Below are 20339 nucleotides of genomic sequence, written 5' to 3'. Positions count from 1 at the left end.
ATTTTTAAAGTTTCTTAAATGAAAAGTTTTAATATTTTCACACTTGAAATTTTATTATTTCTTTTAATTTTGAAAGATTGTTTTTTAAAATTTTTGAATTTAAATTTTTACTATAGATTTAAACTGTTTTTATTTTAAAATTAATTAATTTTATAGTTTGAAATTTTGATTTTTATTTTTCTAGATTCTAGAAGATTTGATTTTTAAATATTTTTAAATTTTCAATATTTTAACATTTTGTTTTTTAGTTTTAAATAAATTTAAATTTTGAGTCTTTTATTTTTACATTTTTAAAACCACTATTTGAATTTTAAATTTTTAGTTTTTTCATTTGAATTAAAATTTTGAACCTTTTTGAAAATTTGAATTGTATTAAATATTTCAAAAAACATTTCCATGTTTTTTTTTAATTTTTTCTTTCCAAATTTTGAATATTTCTGAAATAATTTACTCAATATTGTCTAAACTCTAGACGAGCCCATCACTCTAGTATCACCCAGTACCATCATCTCCAATCCCTAAATATTCTGCAACACATTTTTCTAACTTTCTAGTCATTCCCTACCATAGCAAATTGTGACCATCATATCATGTGATGTATAAAGTCATTACAGCAAAAAATCCACAAGCCGTGCAATTCTCAAATATTTAATCAATTCTTCACGGCTTCATATCGTTCATTGAATATTAATAGTTGTGTCACTTGGTTGAATGATGTACATACATAGCTCAGACAGGCATGAATGAATTTTTTAAAGTTTTTTCTTTTCAAAAATGTGTTTTTTAAATTTATTTTTTTGTTTGGTTTAATTTTTTTCATTATTTTGCATCAATAGTGGCTTGAGAAATGCATCACATGGCAGTTCCACTTGTTTTTTCAATCTGGTTCGGTATAGTGTATAGAGAGCTGTATTAAATGCGGACTGAATGAGGATGGATGAGGGGTGTTTGCTAATTTTTTGGGAAGTATGAAAATTTTTTGGTTAAATTGTTGAAAAATGCGCATTTCTTGAGGGTATTTAAATTTTAAAAGTCTCATACGTTTAACTCTATTGAATTCTTAAATTTTTATGTTCTTCAGATATAACTTTATTAATTTTTGAAATTTAAAATTTTTAAATTTTTAAATTTTAAATTTTCAAATTTAACATTATTTAATTTCATAATTTGATTAAACATTTAAAATTTGAATCAAAATTTAAACTTTGAATTAAAATTAAAAATTTGAATCAAAATTTAAACTTTGAATTGAAACTTAAAATTTGAATTAAAACTTAAAATTTGAATCAAAATTTAAAAATTGAATTGAAACTTCAAATTTGAATTAAAACTTAAAATTTGAATCAAAATTTAAAAATTGAATTAGAATTTAAAATTTGAATCAAAATTTAAACTTTGAATTGAAACTTAAAATTTGAATTAAAATTTAAAATTTGAATCAACATTTAAAAATTGAATTGAAACTTCAAATTTGAATTAAAACTTAAAATTTGAATCAAAATTTAAAAATTGAATTAAATTTAAAATTTGAATCAAAATTTAAACTTTGAATTGAAACTTAAAATTTGAATTAAAATTTAAAACTTGAATTAAAATTTAAAACTTGAACTAAAATTTAAAATTTAAAAAACAAAATTATAGAAAAATTTTTAAATTAAATTTCAACCAAAATTCAAAAGCCAATAAGACAAAGCAATAATCACAAAATGCATAGCCCCTAAAACACTTAAACAAGCATTAAAAATCCACTACAAAAATCTTATTTTCTTTCATCCCTCAAATAACAAAAGAATATTTTTAAATAAAATAAATTGTAATGGATTTCTAATATTATCCTAATACAACTTAGTTGCTTGGCAGAACCATGAATAAAACCAGGACGACCACGAGAAAAAAGCAGGTGTTACCATAAAACTTTGTTTTAATTTGAAACGCAATTTTGCACACACATACAAATGTGAATGGAAGTAAGGGATGAGCAGCATTGCGACCGCAGCAACACATTTTGTTTGATTGAGCGGATGAAAAAATAAGGAATTGAGGAAGGGATGTGGATGATGACAACAAATTTTTATTCTTTGTAATCTATGGACATTTAAAAGGGGATATTAAAAGATGAATTGATCACTCGAAAAGGATTTTTTTTATTATTTATTAAAAGGGGTGAAGTAGCAAATTTTTTAATGTTTTTGTTGATTTAATTAAATTAATTATGAAGGGTAATTATTCATACTTTGAGTAGTTGAGTTGATTTACTTGTGCAGATTTTATGATTTTTTTTTATTTCATTTTATTGAAAAAATTCTTTATTTTATTAATTAATTAAACTTAAATTAGCAAATTTTAATAGATTTATATAAATTAATTCAATATGCAATCTTAGTTTATTTGATAAATTTTAATGTAAAAATGACATTTTTGCAACCTAATTTTAAAAATTAATTTAATGTAAAAAATGAGTAAGAGGCTGTTCATGGGGATATTGCAGCATTTAGTATTAGTAACTACCATAAGGCCACCAGCAATAAAATCTATTTTAGACACTTACTAAGAGAGTCCATGGACCACTGTTGATCTGTACGGTCAATGAAGTAAGTAAATAAAATAATAAAAATTGTATTTAAAATAGTTTCTTGAACATTTCAATATTTTATTAAAATTTATTTATAAAAGCTTTTATCCGATCTTAGAGAAGTCATGGGTCATAAATAATCTGTACATCTAGTGAAGTAAGCAAGACTTTTTAAAAAACGGAAGAGTGTTAATTTGATTAAAATGATAGAAATTTATTTAAAAAATTATCAAAAATTCTTTTTTAGTTGAAAAATTATAAAAATCAAAATTTTTTAATTTTAAAAAATTACAATTTTTACGATACTGTCTGGTCATGGATCAGAATAGAATAGAATAGTATGTTGGGTTGGATTATACCAAAATCGGCACTGCGATCGATGATCTGATGTTTCATTTAAAATTCTCTACAAAGTGCCAACAATGTTTAAAAGACGTTGTTTCGGTATATTCTATATTCACTTCACTTCACTGGCCATACAGATCAATTGTGATCCATGACCTTCCACAGATTTCGCCTAAAACTAGCTCTATCACTTTCTACCGTTCGGTATATCCTTAACAACTGCATCAACAACTGTATCAAAGTGTTCAATTTGCTACATACGTAACGACCTGCATCTACAAATAATATGGATGATTGTTTCTTCATCCATATCTGGCCCTGAATCAAAATTGATCAAAAATAATTAAAAAAAGCCAAATTTTATTGATTAGTTCTTATTTTAATCTTTAATGCAACAATTAACTCCTAAAATTTGAAAATATAAATCATAATAATGTATGCAACCCGCACACCATGCATCTAAATTCTTCGTCTTTATTTATAGAGGAAGTACAACTTTTGTGGGGTTTCATACAAAAACATTTGAGTTGTTTTGAAACACAATATATGATTGTATTTGTAATTATTGTATCTACATGAAAATTTCAATTTCGTATTCTAAGCATAGCTCGAGATTGACTCGGATTTTGTATGAAAAAGGGGAGTATTTAGGAGGGGTAGGGGGATGGGAGATTTGATAGTAACCTTAATTTTTAGAATAAATTCTTACCTCAATTTTTAAGGATTTTTAACAAAAAGGTTCACAAAATTCTCTTAAATGTATGCTATTTATTCAAAAAATCTGTCATTATCCTTAAATCGACTTCCAGCTGGACTCAAATTCGAGTCGACTTCGACCTCCGATGACAAATTATCAATCAAGTCTCATTACAATTTTCTCAACCTTATCCTTAATTTCCTCATTAACTATATAATTTCCAGAGAGCTGTTTCCACCATCCAATTACTTTCCTCATAAAAACATTATTTTGTCTTTCCGTGATGTGCTGACTTCTTAGAACCTCATTATCAGTTGTAAATTTATTAAAAACTGCATGAACATCGTCTGTTTCTTTTTCAATGTAAATGTACTTCAATTGATATCCATAATCAAGTCTAGATCTAAAATATTTGACAATTTTGAAGCATGCTTTGATTAGTTTATGTCCAATAGATTTCGTTTTTGGGCTATATGTATGCAAAAAGTGGTAAAAGAAATAGGATTATTAGTGAAATCATTCAGGCAGGCATCACGAGCAGGTTGAAACAATCAGGGCAACTTTGTGTCATGCTTCTTGTCTTTCCGTTAATACCGGGACGTAGTGGTCAATATAAAATACATTGACTGTTTGGACACACGACTTAGATGTGCCAAACTTGGTGCTACATCCTCACCATTTTGTACCCCACATGCCCTCCAGGATAATTAGTTATGTCTAACATTTAACTCTCAAATACCTCAAATTGATGTAATCCAGAAGTGCAAAACAGGCCCCTGTGACAGGCAAAAACCATACAAATTCTTGGTAATTTGTGAGGTTTTTCTTTCAAAACCATATAAATTATCAAGAATTTTTACGAGTTTTTCCTGTCACAGGTGCCTGTTTTGCAACTCTGATGTAATCGATCAAAAATCCGGCACCAAGTCATCGTAATTTTGAGTTGGTACCGGATTCAGTTTAGAGAGTTAAGCCAGATTTTGGATCGATTAATCAATTTGTGCAATTCAAGACAGTTGCATATAAAATCCAATACAATACTTACTCATTCAAAATAGTTCCAAACTTTGCCTCATTTCTAACCAATTCAACATATCTCCATCCAATAAACACTAAATTTGACTTCTTTGACTCATCCATCACACCTTGTATGTCATTCACAACAATCGATAATATAAGATTTGATTGATTAATGATGAATATTATGACAAGTGTTATGACAGCTCCTTGCATGAATCCATTCAATTCCTTTGGATCAATTCCCATTTCACCAGAAAACATGATGATGTATTTCATAAATGCATTTCCCAAGTCATAAAAGTCTTCAATTTTACCGCCAAAATTTTTATCAAATATTATAAAAATTAATGTAGCACTTCCGATGAATAATGGCAAGAAGACGACAAATATATTCAGGTATGTAAACAGAATCTTCTTAAAGCAGATCATGTAAATAGGAAAATTCAAGAACGGAAATAGATATCCAATAGCAATTGTCATCAGGAAGACATTTATAGCTTCAACTATAGACAGTAGAATGAAGAGGTTATACAGCATACTGCACTGATACACGAATGTCAGCATGATTTGAATTATCGAGGCTACAATCAATCCACATTCGAAATAATTGGACATAATATTGAAATAATCTCGTTCGTAAAAAACTAAATATTGTAGATACTCTCTGCCTATAATGTATGGTAGTCTGATGGCTATTAAGGCATATATCATGAAATAATTCAATCCTTGTCCATTTGAGCATCGATAATCCATATCCAGGTCTATAATCTCAGTGCAGTTTAATGATTTATTATCAGAATGATATTCGAAAGCCAAAAGCATTGTTGGTGCCACATAAGACAGCATGAAGATTATAAAGTTCCAGAAGAACATAAAGCTGTTGGCTGTAAGCTTTGTCCTTAATATGACTTCAATTACAGGATGTGTAACCAGTGGCTTTAATTCATAATCATTCAAAATATATTCAATGACATCGTTGGACTCAATTTTGGTATCTTTACTGAATGGATGCATAAATTGACAGTCAACTTTGTAGGTTCCATTTTCAGAAGTGATTCTTGAGTCTAGAAATTTTTCAAGAATTTTTGGTGTTATCCAACTTGCTGGGAAAATGGTCTTGATTATTTCATATTTTTTCTCAAGAAATTTAAGGATTGTTAGGTCTTTTATGACTTCCTTTACTGCCATATTGTCTGGAAACTCAATTTTGATGTTAGAAAAATTGTTAAACTCGAAAATCTTAATCATTATTTTAGTTTGATTTGTCTTCATGGCTGCATAGAGCAGAACAAAGCTAAGATGTGTCAAACAATCTTCATAGAAGCTTTGCGTGGTCGCTGGGTCGATTCCTTTAGTGGCAGCAGCCATTTCTTTAACATTTTGCTCCATTTTGATGTATTCTTTGGGAAATGATTCAATAAAATCAGATTCTCTTTCATTAAGGATTAGAGTCAATAGTTTGAAGAATGGAATGTCATTAAGCCTTGATTCCAGGAGGTTATTGTCACTTTTTGAGGTGTAAATCATTGCAAGCCCAAGAAATAATTGTTTTTTCAAAGCTCCATCGTCTTTAGAATATAAAATCGATTGTTGAACTAAATTGGACAGCGCTGATGAATTGTTAATTTGTCCATATTGACTAGCTTCTTCAAAATAGTAAAGTAAGTTTTTTAGGTTTATCCAAAAGTCGTAACCATTAATAAGTTTCAATTGAAATCCAATCAAGCTATCCTCATCATCAAAATATTGGCAAATTAGTGAATTTTTGAGCATCATCCACTGATTTGCTGGCTTTTTCTTCGATTTAATTCCTGATGCAGGTCTTAAAAACTTTATCAGGAGATCATCACATCCAGAATCCAAAATATAGTCAATTATTCGTTTTCCTTGATGATTTTTCTATTGAAATAGATTGATAGTTATTAGGACGATATTATGGAGAATAGAAACAACTATTCAAGTTTTTGGTAATATGTTCGAGGTTTAACGAAGCTTAACGTTGCCTAACGGGGTTTAACGTGGTCTAACGAGGCCTAACGGGGCTTAACGAGGCCTAACGGGGTTCAACGTTGCCTAACGAGGTCTAACGGGGCCTAACGAGGCCTAACGAGGCTTAACGAGGCCTAACGAGTCTTATCGGGATCTTTTGAGGCCTAAAGGGATCTAAAGAGGCTTAACGAGGCCTGACGGGGATTAACGATGATTAACGAGGTCTAACGGGGTCTTAAAGGGGCCTAACAAGGCCTAATGAGGCTTAAAGGGTCCATAGAGACCTAAAGATGCCTAACGATGACTAGTTCTAACGGATATTAAAAAATATACAGCAAAACGGTTTTGTTGGGAATAGTTTTATGAATTTATCAATAAAAATCTCAATAGAAACCCAATTTCCTGATGATATTTCAATAACACTCATCATGCTGAAAGAAATTTTGTACTAGTTAATAATACTTACAACAGTCATAATTTCAGGTGTTTCATCCAATTTGAATTCATCCCAAATGTAGTTATAAATGTCATTTGATGTTTCACGGTTTGCTGAACTTCCGAGCCAATGCAAAATGTCTTCGAAAATGCTGTTGCTGTCACAATTGTCACGTCCAAAAAAGAGTCGTCGGATTACTGGGGTGTTTTTGAATGCATTTTTGAATTTGTTAATATTGGCTTCCGTGTATTTATCTTCTATGAAACTCCTTAGTGATTTCTTTGGGGATAAATGAAAATTAAGGATAATAGGTCAATAAATTAGATGGTTATGTATTGAAATTAGGAGAGATTACGCAACAAATTATAAAAATTTAATGTTCTGCATTCATAATTAAATCATATTTCATTCAAAAGTTAAATTAATTTTGAATATTTTGGGATCTTGTGGATTCAAAATAATCTAAAAGTTCCAATTATCTTACCAAAATCTTCCTATCATCTTTTTCTAAAGGCTCATTAAAGACAGCCAAAAATTCTGATATTTTGTTGACATTTTGCTGATTTAAATCCATATTAAGCATTTCAAATGATAAAAAATCTTGAATATCCTTCAAATTTTCCTTCTTTGCAATATTGTAAAGTAATTGACAATTTGATTGAATTGCGTGTGTCCAATAGTCGCCAAAATAATGTTGATAAGTCATGACAAAATTCTTATAATCAACTTTAAAATTTGCAATTGAATGTTCTTTCAGATAAAATGCAAGTTTGAAGAAATGTTCATCACAATGATTCATTATTGATCCATAATAAGATTTGTGGCTGTCTTTTTGGTCCTCAAATTGTTGAAAAACGTTAAATTTAAAGTTTTCAACTTTTGTATTCAAAACTAAAATCTTCAAAATTTGATTTCTGTATTCATGATCATTAAGTTCAAAGGTTGCAGTCATTAAATTGTGTAAGTCGATATTCTGTAGCTGATGACCTCCTTCAAAGTAGTTTGAGATTATTTTGATAAAAATTTGACTATAAATTTTGTATTTTTCACTAATCTCAAGTAAATACTCAAACAATGATTTATTTTCATATGAAAATTTCTTAAAATTTTCGAATTTTTCCTCCAAACAGTAATTATGCAGCACATCCTCACTTTGTTCATGCCAATCAAACATCAAAATGCTCAATAAATTTTTAATATTTCCATTTTGTTGTTCTGCAAAACTTTTCATAATAAATTCAAGATTTTGATACTTCCAAAATTTTTCATTCTCAAAAAGTCTTAATATTAGGCTGATTATGGCTGAATTGTCTTCTCTGGATGTTGATATTTTTTCGAATTTTGTCAGATTTTTGTCTTTTCTTTTTAGTAATTTTTGACATTTTTTGAAATTATTTTTGTAATAAAAATAGTCTTTTTTTGTTTTGAATAAAAGTGGATTTTCTGGGTCGGGTTTTTCCATTTTTTGTGGATTTAGTTGTAATTTTGATCAATTAATGTTGATTATTGACTTGATTGGCTCAATTTGTCAAATCAAATTGCTTGTTTTATACTGAATTAGATGAGTTAAACTTTTATATACACAATATTACACAAGTCGTTGAAATACTTGAGAAATACTTAATGATACGTAGTATAACATCTTAGTTTCTGGTTATCTTAAAAATATCTCATATTTTGCAATATTTACTACTATTAACTGAGCCACAAACACTTATAAACAACCTGTTCGAATGTATTTTTATCTTTTTTTCTTCTCAATTGAACATTAAATTGCTATTAAGATAAATTATACAATTAATACAGACATACTGTATAATATGTTTATTTTTCAGCTAATTTATGAGCTAAAATACTTGAAATTTCAATTTTTTACTGCTAATTTAGCCACAAAGTTTACAAATTTCACAACTATGACTCTTTTCACACTTATAAATAGAATTAAATCATTTTTAAAATGTATTTTCTCCAACTAGGAAGCACAAATATAACTGAGATAATGTTATTACATGAAAGACAACTTTTGTGTCTCAGAGTGGTTTTCTTCTCTTTCTAATATGTCTCTCAGATGAGATAAATACACGTGGAGACTCAAAAGAGAAAAAATAACAAACAAAATGTGAGATTTTGATTGAAAAATAGAGGAAATGGCACAAAAGATCACTTACTTACTTATTTACTGGAACTATGCTTTGAATTGAAGCTTAGGCTATTACAAAACGGACTCTATTGCTGATTACATCACATAGCTTGTACTTGATAGTGCTTCTCAAACTATGTTCCGCGACATTCAAGATAAATGTTCTCGAGACAAGTCGAGAACTAGACTTTGAAGGAATTATTTGCAAATTTGGTCTAGGTTCTGGTCTTGGATAACTCGATGGATATGTGTGTTTATTTACCATAAAAGTATTTTATTTAGTAATTAAATAGATTCTGATTTAAATTTAATTAAGCAAAAATAAGTGCAATTGCAAAAGGACAGATTTGTTGTTCGACACTTGTCAATCACATCCCAAGACCATTACTAATCCGGCCGTTCATAAATGCTGCTTATACTAACGAAGTAGAGCTAAAAAGTCCACATTAAATTCAGGCGTGCTCCCAAATGAAACGTAAGTCAATCCGGTCCGTCCGTCATAAAATGTACATTTTCTAAGAACTCATAGAAAGAAGCTGTCGATACATCGATTACATCATACTTAGAATTGGTATTTGGTAAGCGGTAGCCAGCGATAAAGTCACATTAAGACGTCAACTGAGGGAGATCATAGATCACACTTGATCTGTACTGCCAACGAAGTAAGTAAGTAAGGAAGACTGTGTTAGGCAAACTTTTATTTTTCGCGACACACCTTGGTGGTAAGCCTCGATTGAAACTTCTCCAATAATCAACCAATAATATAGTTCATGTTTTTTACAAAAAAAATTATCGACACATTGGTGTGTCGCGTCACACAGATTGGTCATCACTGATTTATGCGGTTAACTGTGTCACATTTGTAAAAGTTTTAGATATATTGCGGAAATTAGCGTATTATATTCTATAACAATGATTCTCAAACGATTCATAGTCTGAAAAAGAACTAATAATGAGAATTGCAAAACAGGCATCCGTCACGTATATATAAACTATCAAGAAATTGAACGGTTTTTGCCTGTGACAGGTGCCTAATTTGCAACTCTGCTAATAACCATCAAAAATCGTTAATAAAGCAATTATTAAGTTTATGAAGAACCAATTAGCAAAATTAGAAGTTTCGTGAGGTTTCAATACCAAATAGTATTAGAGGGGAGGAGGGTTGTGATTATTTTCTCAAAAACCTTTAGCAAATTCAAATCTGAAATTAAATAATTTCTTTATTTTGGACATAGTTAATATAGCTACAATAAATAATTTGAAGCCATATTATTCAGTTTTGACAACTGATCGGGCGAATGCCATAGGACCGACCGAATTTCTGACGGATTTCTGATGGAATTCTGAGGGATTTAGGATGAAATTCTGACAAAATTCGGATAAAATTCTGATGAATTTTTATATGAATTCTTTACGAATTATAGTGTAATTAAATGATTAAAAAAAAATTATTTCTGACGGATTAAAATAAAATTCTGACGGATTTAGGATGGAATTCTGATAAAATTCTGATAAAATTCTGATAAAATTCTGATGGAGTTCTGATGAAATTCTGATGAAATTCTGATGGAATTCTGATAAATTTCTGATAAAATTCTGATGGAGTTCTGATGAAATTCTGATAAAATTCTGATGGTAATGAAAAAATTATTTTTTTAATATTTATTATATTTTTTTATAAGCGTGTGTGTGTGTGTGTGGTGACGGTTAATTTTTCAAAAAATACTTACTCTAGAAATGTATGAAATTATATACTTCACAAGAACTAATTTTTTGTATGAAATTATATACTTCACAAGAAATAAATTTTTAAATGAAATTAAATTTCAAAAGCTAAATTCTGCAAAAATTTTGCATAATTTTCACACTTTATCAAAAAAAGTGATTCGCTCATGTCTAGGATTGAACCCGTGACCTCATGTTGCATTAGCCTTAGCTAAAACCATTGCGCCGCCAAGACATATTAATTTATATTTATATAATGGCAATTTTTCATATATATATATACATATATAAATATTTATTTGATATAATTATATTAATTATAATATATACCAAGAAATTTAAACTCAGTGATTAAAGAACAGATTTTACTTAAATTTTCATTATGATGGCAAAAATATAAAATTATATACTTCACAAGATGATATTATTTCAGAAATTTTGTATGAAATCATATACCTACTTCACGAGAGAAAATTTTTAATGTTTTCACTGTAATTTTTCCTTCTACAAAAAACTCCGAAGAAATATATTCTTGTGAAGCATATAATTTCATACATTTCTAGAGTATTTTTTGAAAAATTAACCGTCACTTCTTTTCCTCACCACACACACACACACGTTTATAAAATATAAATATTATAAAAATAATTTTTTCATTACCATCAGAACTTCACCAGAATTTTATCAGAATTCCATCAGAATTTCATCAGAACTCCATCAGAATTTTATCAGAATTTTGTCAGAATTTCATCCTAAATCCCTCAGAATTCCATCAGAAATCCGTCAGAAATTCGGTCGGTCCTATGGCACAATCGTTTTACAGCCAATTTATTTAGATTGAATCCTGTAATTTATCATTTTATTAAAAAAAAACTGAATTTGGTAAAATTAAAATGTCAGCTTACTGCAATTAGCAGCGTGTCTATTGTCATAACTGTAAAAATATTTAAAATTTTAAATAGATTTTTTTTATTAAATTTGTGTTTTATTTTTATTTACCATCTGCTGTGTTCCTTCATTTTTTGCTTCTCAAAATTCTTCTTATGCTGTAGAAAACATCATAAATAAAAATTCAAAAATTTTAAAATTATTTAATTAAGGGGCTTTGTTTAGGCTGTTACAGAATCGTATACCCCCTCTTCACTAAAAGCGAACAAAATAAGTGAACGACCCTAGGGTTTCTGATTATCCGCGTTTTTCCATAACCGCTGTTTTGCGTTAGCTTCATTACTGAGTCAAAACCGCTGTTATGCTGTTAACGGTTAACCGCAGTCAGAAACCCTAAACGACCCCCAATTGTTTTGTGATTTGTTTCATTAAGCTAGTCACTAGTCACATATTTACCTAAATTTTACTCAATAATTAAAGTTTTAAATAATAAATTACTTTTAATTTTAAATTAACTATAAATAGGAACCGGTTTATGGAACTCGAATGAATAAACTAAATTTAAAAATCAGTCATTAATATATAACATGCTTGCTAGCGTACATTTTAGCGTAAATTTATCAAATTTTCATATTATTCATTTAAATGTCTAATCAATTCTTGATTAATGATGATAAATGTCTGATTAATCCTAGGCTACTGACTAAATTGTTTGACTAAGTACGTGCGGGGAGGAGTGGGAGATGTAAAATTCCATCTGCCTATTTGACGAATGGAAATTTCGAGAATTTCGTTGTTCATTTTTGATAACAATTTTTGTCATTTTGCAGCATAGTGTACGGTACTTTACTATTAAATAACTAGTGATAAAAATACTATTATAAGATAATGCTTACAACGCTACGCTTTTAGAATTACTACTAGAATATTCAGCACAACAACGAATTATCAACTCCCTGAATTCTCGAGATCAAAATCGTCTGCTTATATCTCGAACTTGATCTGATCTTAGTAATCCATTGAAACATGCCCGAGTAGACAGCTTGACATAAAGGAACACTCTATGAAATTAGTCATTATTTGACCGTAGATATAGTTATTAATTAGACATGTTAAGTAGCACGCTAGAATTAAATACAACATGACAACAAAATTTGCACTGGCGAGCATCACATCTAATTTAAATTCTACTAATAGTGCTTTCTGAGATGAATTTTTTATACTTTAAGGGGTATTTAGTATTTAAGGTGAAAGGTACCAGACTTTGTGATTGGTAAGAAATCTCAAGGAAGACTAATGAATTCTGGGATTGGATGTGTAGAAAAGGACGCTAAAGTCTGTAACATTTCGAACTGGCAGAATTTCTCGAAGTTTAGAGCTTGCTTAAGACGTTATCTCCGCGCATCAATGGGTCCACGAGCGCCCCAGCCAAGGAAGTAAGTAAGTAAGTAAATTGGATTTTTGTCATTTTATTACAATTGAATTACAAAAGCTTTTTTATTATTGTTTATTTTGAAATTTCCAATGTCAAGTTTATTTAGGCTTTGCAGTTAGAAATACATAATTTCTATTGCTTACTTTATTCTTCTTTCTTTTAGATTTCATCTGTATACTTTCAAGCTTGAAATAAAACTGTAATACAATATAAATTGTGCTCAATAAACTTTATCAAATTTAATATAAATGTGTAATACTCTGATATGTAAATCGAGTAGATTAAGAGCTTTTCTTTATCATTTTGATTTAATCATCATTATTCTGATTATTTGTCACATTTTTATCAATAATTTGCTGTATTTCAGTCATAGTATCATCATCAAGTTTCAAATGTGAAAACATTCTATCCCAATTTTCAGTTATTGATTTTGCAACATATCCATCACTTTTCCTTAATCGTTTAGGAAAGATTACACTGGCCTCAAAAAGTGGATTTTTCTCATTGATATGAACATATCCAGTCTTCTTCTCGACATAAAGAATGTGAAGTTGATGGATGTGAGGATATTTTGTAGTAAATTTTCTTACTATGCTGAAGAGTAGCTTGTTTAACAATGTTGATTGCTCATCTCTGTAAGTTTAAAGATAATATATTATTATTATTAATATAATTTAGGTCATTTGTCCTTCGGTCCTTCTGTCCTTCTGTCTGTTATTCCGATCGAAGCCACGCCCCATTTTCTTTGGATTTTAAAAGTTTAAAGCTTCAAAATGAGAGTCAATACCAGTTCCCATTGTTTATACCCACACAAGCCTGAGTGGTCTGTTTGGAACTGCAATTTAAGAGAACTAAATTCCTCCCGAAATGCTTTTCTGGTTAGTATACTAGTTATTACTATAGTGCAGTGGTGATCAATCTTTATTATGCAACGGGAAACTTTAACTCTAGCGGCACACTACATTAAACAAAATTTTCATATTCTACACCAATATTGGAACCAGTGTGCCGTCGGCCGCAATATTATTCACCTCTTTAATAGTAAATACTACGAGTTCTAATTCCAAAATCATCATGACTCTTGCCCTAGGTCAGTTTTTGTTAGATTCGGGCTCAAGCCTGAGTCACGACAGAAATTACCGAATTTTGGAACGATTAATCGACTTGATTAGTCATGGATTACAATTGATCTGAACAATCAGCATTGGAAGTAAGTAGCTTTGTGGTTTTTTAATAATATGAGTTAAAAATAATTACGAACTCTAAAATTTGTCATAATAATGAGTAATGAAATGATTAACGTATTGCACTTGAAAATGTATGCAATTTACAAGAACAGACAGTCTTTAATGAGATTTTTGTAACCTAAACTCCAAACACTCCAAAGACTAGAGTCGTAGTCTAGATAAACTTCAACTTGACCCAACCATATGAAGTATATACAATTAAGCGTGTTAAACTCAATTTCTGAAAAATTTCTGGAACTGGGGGACCAATCAGGAATTGGTTAAACACCTCCATAAACAATTGTTCACCTTAACAGGCAAAGAGCATACTTTCGAGAGCTTGCTCACGATCTAAATATGCTTGATGCTTATAATAGTTGCTCTCAGCTTAATCTGCTCTTGAGAGCACGCACTTTGCCTGCTAGGGAGACAATTGATCAATTTTCCAACAAATAAAAATACTTACTCAATTTTGCATGCATAAAATACACGAATTTTCTTAGCAAACTCCACATATTTTTCAGCATACAGCTTCAAACTGAACTCTTTTGCCTGATCCATAATCCTTTTAACATCATCGACCACAATGGATAGAATCAAGTTTGCTTTATTGATGACAAGAATAATAATCAATGTCATGGCTACACCTTGTAAGAATCCTGATATCTTATCAACTTCTATTGACATTTCTCCAGAATACATCACAATATATTTCATGGATGCATTTCCAAATGTATGAAAATCTTGAATTTGTCCACCAACATTTTTATCAAATACGATAAATGCCATTGCAGCACATCCGACGAATAGTGGCAGAAACAGGAAGAAAATCATCAAATAAGTCCCAAAAACAGTTTGAAAGCATTTCATATAAATTGAAAATTTTAATGTTGGATATAAAAATGTCGTAACGATGATCATCAACAGCACATTTAAGGCTTCAAACACAACAAGTATGTAAAATATCCAATTATGTTCAAAAATGTCAAATAAAATGGAAACTACAACAGAAAGGAACGACAAAAGAATCAAAAAACATTCCAACCAGTTTGAAATTTTCTTGAAGTAGCTTTTCAGGTTCCCGTCCACATAAACCATCTGCAGGAGTTCCCTCAGTATTATGAAAACTAGTCTTATGATGTTTGATCCTATTATTAAGTTTAACTTGAATTCTGAGTCGATTTTAGATGAATCAGCTTCAATTTTACTGGAATTGTCATCGTTTATCGTAATCTGTGCCTGATATAAAGCAGCAACACCGTCAGGAACATTGAAATTATGCAGCAGATACACAACAACTATTGTTGGCATTATATAAAACATGAAAAATCCAACTAAATTCCAAAAAAAAATCCGATCATATTTCTGAATCTTAGTCATGATGATCATCTCCATCACAGGATGTGTTACTAATGGTGCCAAGTCATAATCATTAAGGATATACTCCATTGTGTCATAATCTTCATTTGCAGCAGCTTCGACATTATTCTCCATTTTTGTGTTGTGACTGTAGTAAGGCAGCATAAAGTTACAGTCAATTTTATAGAAATTGTTGCAGCATGTGATGCGTGAGTCTAGAAATTCCCTAAATACTTTTTGTGGCATCCATTTTCTGGGGAAGTCACCTCTGCCTAATTCATACTTATTTTCAAGGAACATGTTCATCGTGTAGTAATGAATGTCGTCAGGAATCATATTTGCTGGAAATTCCGGACAGCATATAAGGAAGTTGTTGTACTCAAAAATCTTGTCTATTATTTTTTTCTGATTCGTCTTGATGGCAGCATATAGGAAGATGAAACAGAAATTTGTGGAATATTTCTCATAAAAATGGAAAATTTCATCTGGATTCTCATTACGACAGTTGTAGTTATTAGGCAGTCCATAGACATGCTTATAAGATTTTTCCATTTTCTCAATTTCATTTGAGAATTTTTCAAGGAATTCAGTTTCATGTCTATTTAAAATCATTGACAATAGCTTGAAAAATGGAATACATTCTCTACCTGATTCAAGGATCACATCTTCTGGTCTTGATAAGCTTCTGAAGATACAGTGAGGTGCTTTCCTGATATCGACACAATAGTTCCAATAAGTCATCATTAATCCAATGTAGAAATGCTTTCTTGGCAATTTTAACTCATTTTGTCCATCAAATTTTTCAGGTTTTTCATCAAAAATTTTACGACAAATATTTTCAAAAAATTTGTTTTTTCCCATTCGTTTTGGACAGTAATGACTCATCTCTTCGAGCAGATACAGCAGATTCTTATTATTGTCATAATCCTTCTTATTATTCTCATCAATAAGATTTAAATGATACTCAATTAGACATCTAGGGATGTTACCTAACATTGACACAGTTGACAATGCACTTCCTCTTCTTTTTCGAATGTATTCAAAGCTATTTGGATGTACTATATCTATATCTACTACATCTACTATATCCAACATGTTAGCATCATAATATACACTTTCTGCAGAGCCATTGAATGCATAACCTTGAGCTTTATTCACTGTATGATCATAGTATAATGCATTTTTAAGCATCATATAATGCTTTGGGGTATGAATTTCCTCATAATCTCTAGAAATTGGAATCATTAAGAATGAGATGAAGTATGCATCGTTCTCAGTTTCCAGGACGTAGTCAATCAACCTCTTGCCGAGTGGATTTTTCTAGATGAGATAAAGGAATTGGATTAAATTAGAGATTTTTGCAGCTATTGGAAGGAATTCTAGCAGTGTAGACCGAAGAACTCCTGGAGGAAGCTGTCGATAGAGACAGCACTGCATTTGGTATTGCAAAGGCAAGGCGATAGAACTAGCTTTCAAAGGCAGACATCTGAGGGAGGCAATGGATCACAGTTGATCTTTCGGCCATCGAAGCAAAATCTTCGCAAAGGCAAGGACTTCTCAAAGCAATGGGCTATAAACTGCTTCAAAAATGGACTCCAGTAGAATCAGGGATAGGAATTTCAATCTCTGGATTGAATTTTCGGAAATTGGCAAGTGGAAGCCATTGATAGAGACAGCTCATGATTCACAACTGATCTGTACGACCAGCGAAATAATTAAGTAAGCAAGGATTCTTCCAATTCTGGATTTTTAAATGATTAAGGATGGATTTATAGAATACTCGATTATCGATATAGTTACAGAGGATCTCGGTATTGGATCGGTATTGAGATATTCAGGAATATTCTCAATATCGATCTCAAAAAATTCGATTTTAAGGCTTCAGAAGCTAATCTAGAGTCCCAAGCGTCCACAATGCTGTGTACTGCATTTTTAGCAATAGAAATGGGTCAAAATCAGCCGTTCCAGTGTCATCAGGGCAATTCCACGTCATACTGTTAATACAGCGACTTCACTGCCTTACTGAACACATTGTGCTTTCATAAAGCATATCCTTACCAATGTTAACAATTCCGGTTTTTCCCAAAGTTGAAACTCATTCCACACATAATCCAAAATGTACGAAAACTCATTGTCCCATTCATGTGTTTTTAATTCAATTTTGGATATGATTTTCTCAAATAAACTTTCACTGTGTAAATCCTTTCGTCCAAAAAGAAGTCTTCTAATTTTTGGCTTATTTTTAAACAATTTCTTGAAATCCTGTTTTTGTGCAAAAACTATGCCTTCATTATCATCTGAATAGTTAATGAATTCCTTTTCGATGAAATTTGTGAGGTTTGACTGGAAAGAAATAGTGATTAATAATGACACGGAAGGTGGTGGGAGTCAAAAAGTCAATTATTCGCGTTACATAACAAGCCAACGAGCCCTTACCAGCAACTTATTATCAATTTTTTCATTAGATCCATCAAAAACAGCCAAAAATTCTGAATCATTTGAGAAAATTTCAACAATGTTTAACTTTAATTCTGACATTTTTGTTGTTATCAACAGGAATTCACTTGTTTCTGTTAGATTCTGTATTGTTGCTAACAAATACAAAAGTCGTCCATTTTGCTTAATTTCGTATATCCAATATTCTCCAAAATAATTTTGATACATTTTAATAAATTTCTTATATGCTGATTTAAAGGTATTAATTAGATTCTCTTTTAATAGAAATACGAGTCTAAAGAAGTGGACGTCACAGTGGTTGACTAATGTTTGATAGGAAGTACGGCATATGGCTGGATGCTCATCCTCGTTATGACGAATTTCATGCTTAATTTTGTGTTTCATTTTTGATAAATTTTCGCTGTTTTCAGTTTGAAAGAATATTAAAAAGATTTTTAATAGTTGGAATTTATGCTGTATATTTTTGGTAGTTAGTGCTTTGTTGATTAAAACTTCAAGATCTTCATCTTCAAAATCGCAGCATTTAGCTTCATTAAAAAATGAATAAATGATTCTTAGACACACGTTATGGTACTCAACTTTCTCATCATTTTGGATGATATTAATCAGTTTGATGAATCAGTGTTGATATCTTGCCTTTGACTTTGAAAAAGGCAAACTTTGCAAAGACAATGCAAAGGCAAGGTTTCTAAAAAAAGAATCTTTCAAAGGCAGAAAAAAGGCAAAGGCAATTTTTTCTGCCTTTTCAAAGGCAAAATCTTCGCAAAGTCAAAGGCAATGCCTTTAATTTTTCAAAAAAAATTGAATTTTTGACAAATATAAAAATGGAAAAAATTTCAAAATTACATAAAATGATAGTTTTCAATGACAGCTTATGTTTCCAATAGTTAAGGCACAAAAAAATCAAATTTTGAAAAAATTGTCTGCCTTTGCAAAGATTTGCCTTTGCCTTTGACCTTGCCTTGAAAAGGCAGAAAAAATTGCCTTTGCCTTTTTTCTGCCTTTGAAAAAGGCAAAATCTTTGCAAAGGCAAAGGCAATGCCTTTTTCAAAGGCAATCCATATCAACACTGTGATGAATACAGGAACACACAATCGTAAACTTCCATCTTCTATGTCCAATTTGCACAATTTAGTTTTAAGAAAATTGATGTAAATTTTATCATTTTGACAATCACACAATAATTTATTGTAAATAATTTTAATTTCTCCTTTTTCAGCTATAAATGAGAATTCTTTGATGAAATCCTGGAACTGATCGAAAGTCCTGACTTCATTTGAAGGCTCTTCAAGAAGTTTACTGCATTCGTCATTCACTTGAATTGAAATTCCATCAATGTCCTTCGAATAACGAACATTGATATCAGAATGCACTCCATTTGTGTCAATGTTTTCATTTTTTGGTGATCTAAATGCCATAATAATGCTTTACAAATTACACACTTGTTGACTAACTAAGCATCTAGTCGTAAATATTTAAAAAAACACAAAAATTTGAATTTTATCGCATTTGTAACGTCATCATTCTCACTAAAATAGATCTTTTTTGTGTGTGGCGAGATAAATCACAACCTCAATTTATGACACAACTAGGGTACTGTTGCGTCAAGCATGATGGGTGGAAATTTGAAAACTCCGCAAAGCTGGGTTTCTTTGGACAGTAGGACCGAATGACTCAAAAGGACACAGAAGGACACTGGGAAACATAGAAGGATACAGATGGGCAAAAAGAGACAGAGAGACATAAAAGGATACAGAAAGAAATAGAAAGACACATGAAGACAAAAGGACAGAAGGACAGAAGGGACAGAAGAGACAGAAGGACACAGAAGGACACAGAGAGACATGAAAGGACACAACAAGAAACAGAAAGTCACAGGAAGACTGAAAGACAGAACCTAAGACAGAAAGACAGGACCTAAGAATCAGAAAGACCTAAGGACAGAAGGACATGAGGACAAAAGGACAGATGAACACAGATGGTTAATTATATTATTAATAATTAATCAGCAATGCGTAAATGATTTAATATCAAAATTCAGCCATTCTAA

At 30.5% G+C, this 20339-nt stretch overlaps 1 protein-coding gene across 1 annotated transcript; it reads right to left on the bottom strand.

Annotated features, from left to right (window-relative positions):
- Positions 1–3665: 3665 nt before the first annotated feature.
- LOC139092015 (transient receptor potential cation channel protein painless-like) lies at positions 3666–6540 on the bottom strand. Its single transcript, XM_070642298.1, has 2 exons — positions 4660–6540; positions 3666–4083 (listed from the first exon to the last, which is right to left on the bottom strand). Exons 1-2 carry the CDS (start codon positions 6408–6410, stop codon positions 3771–3773), a joined length of 2064 nt encoding a protein of 687 aa, XP_070498399.1. The 5' UTR covers positions 6411–6540; the 3' UTR covers positions 3666–3770.
- Positions 6541–20339: the final 13799 nt, after the last annotated feature.

This window comes from Chironomus tepperi, unplaced genomic scaffold (assembly GCF_022539635.2).
Source record: "Chironomus tepperi strain 1889 unplaced genomic scaffold, CSIRO-AGI_Ctep_v1 contig_285, whole genome shotgun sequence".
Lineage (NCBI taxonomy): Eukaryota > Metazoa > Arthropoda > Insecta > Diptera > Chironomidae > Chironomus > Chironomus tepperi.
This window is presented reverse-complemented; position numbering and strand designations above follow the sequence as displayed.

What these genes read in the sequence shown, in the direction of transcription:
- LOC139092015 (XM_070642298.1), bottom strand. Translation starts at nt 6,410, where the DNA reads ATGATGCTCAAAAATTCACTAATTTGCCAATATTTTGATGATGAGGAT. An exon ending in TTTGGAACTATTTTGAATGA is followed by an intron (nt 4,084 to 4,659) that starts GTAAGTATTGTA and finishes GCATACATATAG; the next exon opens with CCCAAAAACGAAATCTATTG.